The sequence below is a fragment of the Aplysia californica genome, unplaced genomic scaffold, assembly GCF_000002075.1.
Source record: "Aplysia californica isolate F4 #8 unplaced genomic scaffold, AplCal3.0 scaffold00306, whole genome shotgun sequence".
Taxonomy (NCBI): Eukaryota; Metazoa; Mollusca; class Gastropoda; order Aplysiida; family Aplysiidae; genus Aplysia; species Aplysia californica.
In genome coordinates this window covers 618,161-619,888 of record NW_004797576.1, presented here as the reverse complement: position 1 = coordinate 619,888, position 1,728 = coordinate 618,161, and the positions used below count along the sequence as shown (strand labels likewise).

Sequence of the window (1,728 nt, the reverse complement as noted above, 5' to 3'; positions counted from 1 at the left end):
GTGCAAGTTGCGCACGTTAAAGATCCCTTGGTGGTCTAAAATCGATAAGAGTAGGCTTCGGCCGCCACCCGGGCAAAATTCAAAATTTCCTACCAACAGAAAATATTAGGTGTGTCCCGCGCGCTCATATGACCTATGCAGTTGCGAGCGCCGTAAAACCCTCTACTAAAACAAAAAACAAAACAAACGGAGAAACCACCCACTTTGAGCGTTTCCTTCATGATGTGAGCGATGAGATCAGGTTCCATCCGCTGTTCCTGGTTGAGAAGATGTCTCGCCAGCTCGGTCACTGACCCCGCGCCACACAGCTGAGAGAGGACATAAAGAAAACATTCACAACAATATCATAGATAACCCCGTTGCTCCCAGCAGCCTCGCATTAAAGGGGTACACACTCTTCCAATTACATGTAGCCGGATCTGAGTTTTGTTTTGATGAATGCTTCACAGTGCTTTCAAATGCAAAACGTCATTTGAGCACAAGGGACACATTTTTTAGTTTGTAAGGAATAAATTTTGATTTTTGATTTTAGGACCACCAAGAGGTACGTAAACTGGGTAACTCGCACATGGAACCTCCAAGATCATTCACCCTGATCGAGAGTGCTAGGAGTTAAATCCTCTTACCCTAAAATCAGGGGTGTGCCTGAAAGACAGAAGTAAAAACGAGCCAATGAATAGCTGTAGAAAAGTTGCAGAAACAATCAAGAGCCCAGAGGAGCGGGCAAAGGGAGTGAGGAGGCGTGTGCAGAGAGAAGACACAAAGTGAACTCTCACAGTATTATAACCCTGTTGTACCCCGCTTCGCATTAGAAGGGAAAACTCTCATGATTAATGCCATCGGAGTGGCGTTGGTAGCCTAACGGATAGACTATTCAATAATTGATAATTGGGCTAGTAATCTTGAGATTGCGGGTTCGAGCCTCAGTTCGGTCCGACGTTGACAGCTTGGGGAAGAAAGGCACTTTTCACGGATTTCCCACTTGACAGGGTCCTTTCGGAGATGGACGTTAAACTCGGAGGTCCCACCTCTTAAATAACCTAATAGTGTTAATAGGGGCGTTAAGCCTGCGCCATTCCACCAACTTTATTGGATCTGCATAAATGCATAGCTGCCAACTTTTCAAACCCCCTCCCAAAAAAAACCAGACTCTACGATGCATACAGAGGGTCAAGATGGTGGGCATTGGGCAGGGACCCCGCCCCCTCCAAGCCCTCCACACACACTTTTACACATGCAACAAATTTTATCTATTCCAAGCAGACCTGCAACAACAATGGCAGAATAAGAATAGTTTGGTAAAGGACTCTCCAATTGATTAACAATAGCCTTCTTTAAAGTTTAGTAAGAGTTTACGGCCCTCGCAACAGTCGTGATAGAATAGGACAGAAGGAGCAAACCACACTAGTGCACCCATCAACCACTCACTATTATTCGGACATTCAGCCATGAGAGGTCATCAGCTTACCATCGCATCGGCAACTCAGTGAGGAGCAATATATCTATAGTAGACAACAGAGAAACGTATTTACAGGCACAAATACGTGTTTACGATGCCTACTCCGACCCAAGGACGTAATACTTTTTTTTTACGTATTGGTTAGCAGTTATGTTATTGGTTTGGGGGTGAAAAAGAGAGTTCCAATATGCACGCGTTTTAAGAAATTCATGAAGAGGAAACATTCATGTTTCATTGATATATATATAAAATATATAATATAAAGAGAG

At 44.0% G+C, this 1,728-nt stretch overlaps 1 protein-coding gene across 1 annotated transcript in view; it reads right to left on the bottom strand.

The window, feature by feature from the left end:
* LOC101851510 (myosin-IIIb) overlaps positions 1-1,728 on the bottom strand; it is a gene marked incomplete at its 3' end in the record, with an annotated part of 129,101 nt that overhangs the window by 81,310 nt on the left and 46,063 nt on the right. Inside the window, 1 exon segment of the mRNA XM_035970685.1 lies at positions 204-308. Coding sequence (XP_035826578.1) covers positions 204-308 — 105 coding nt within the window.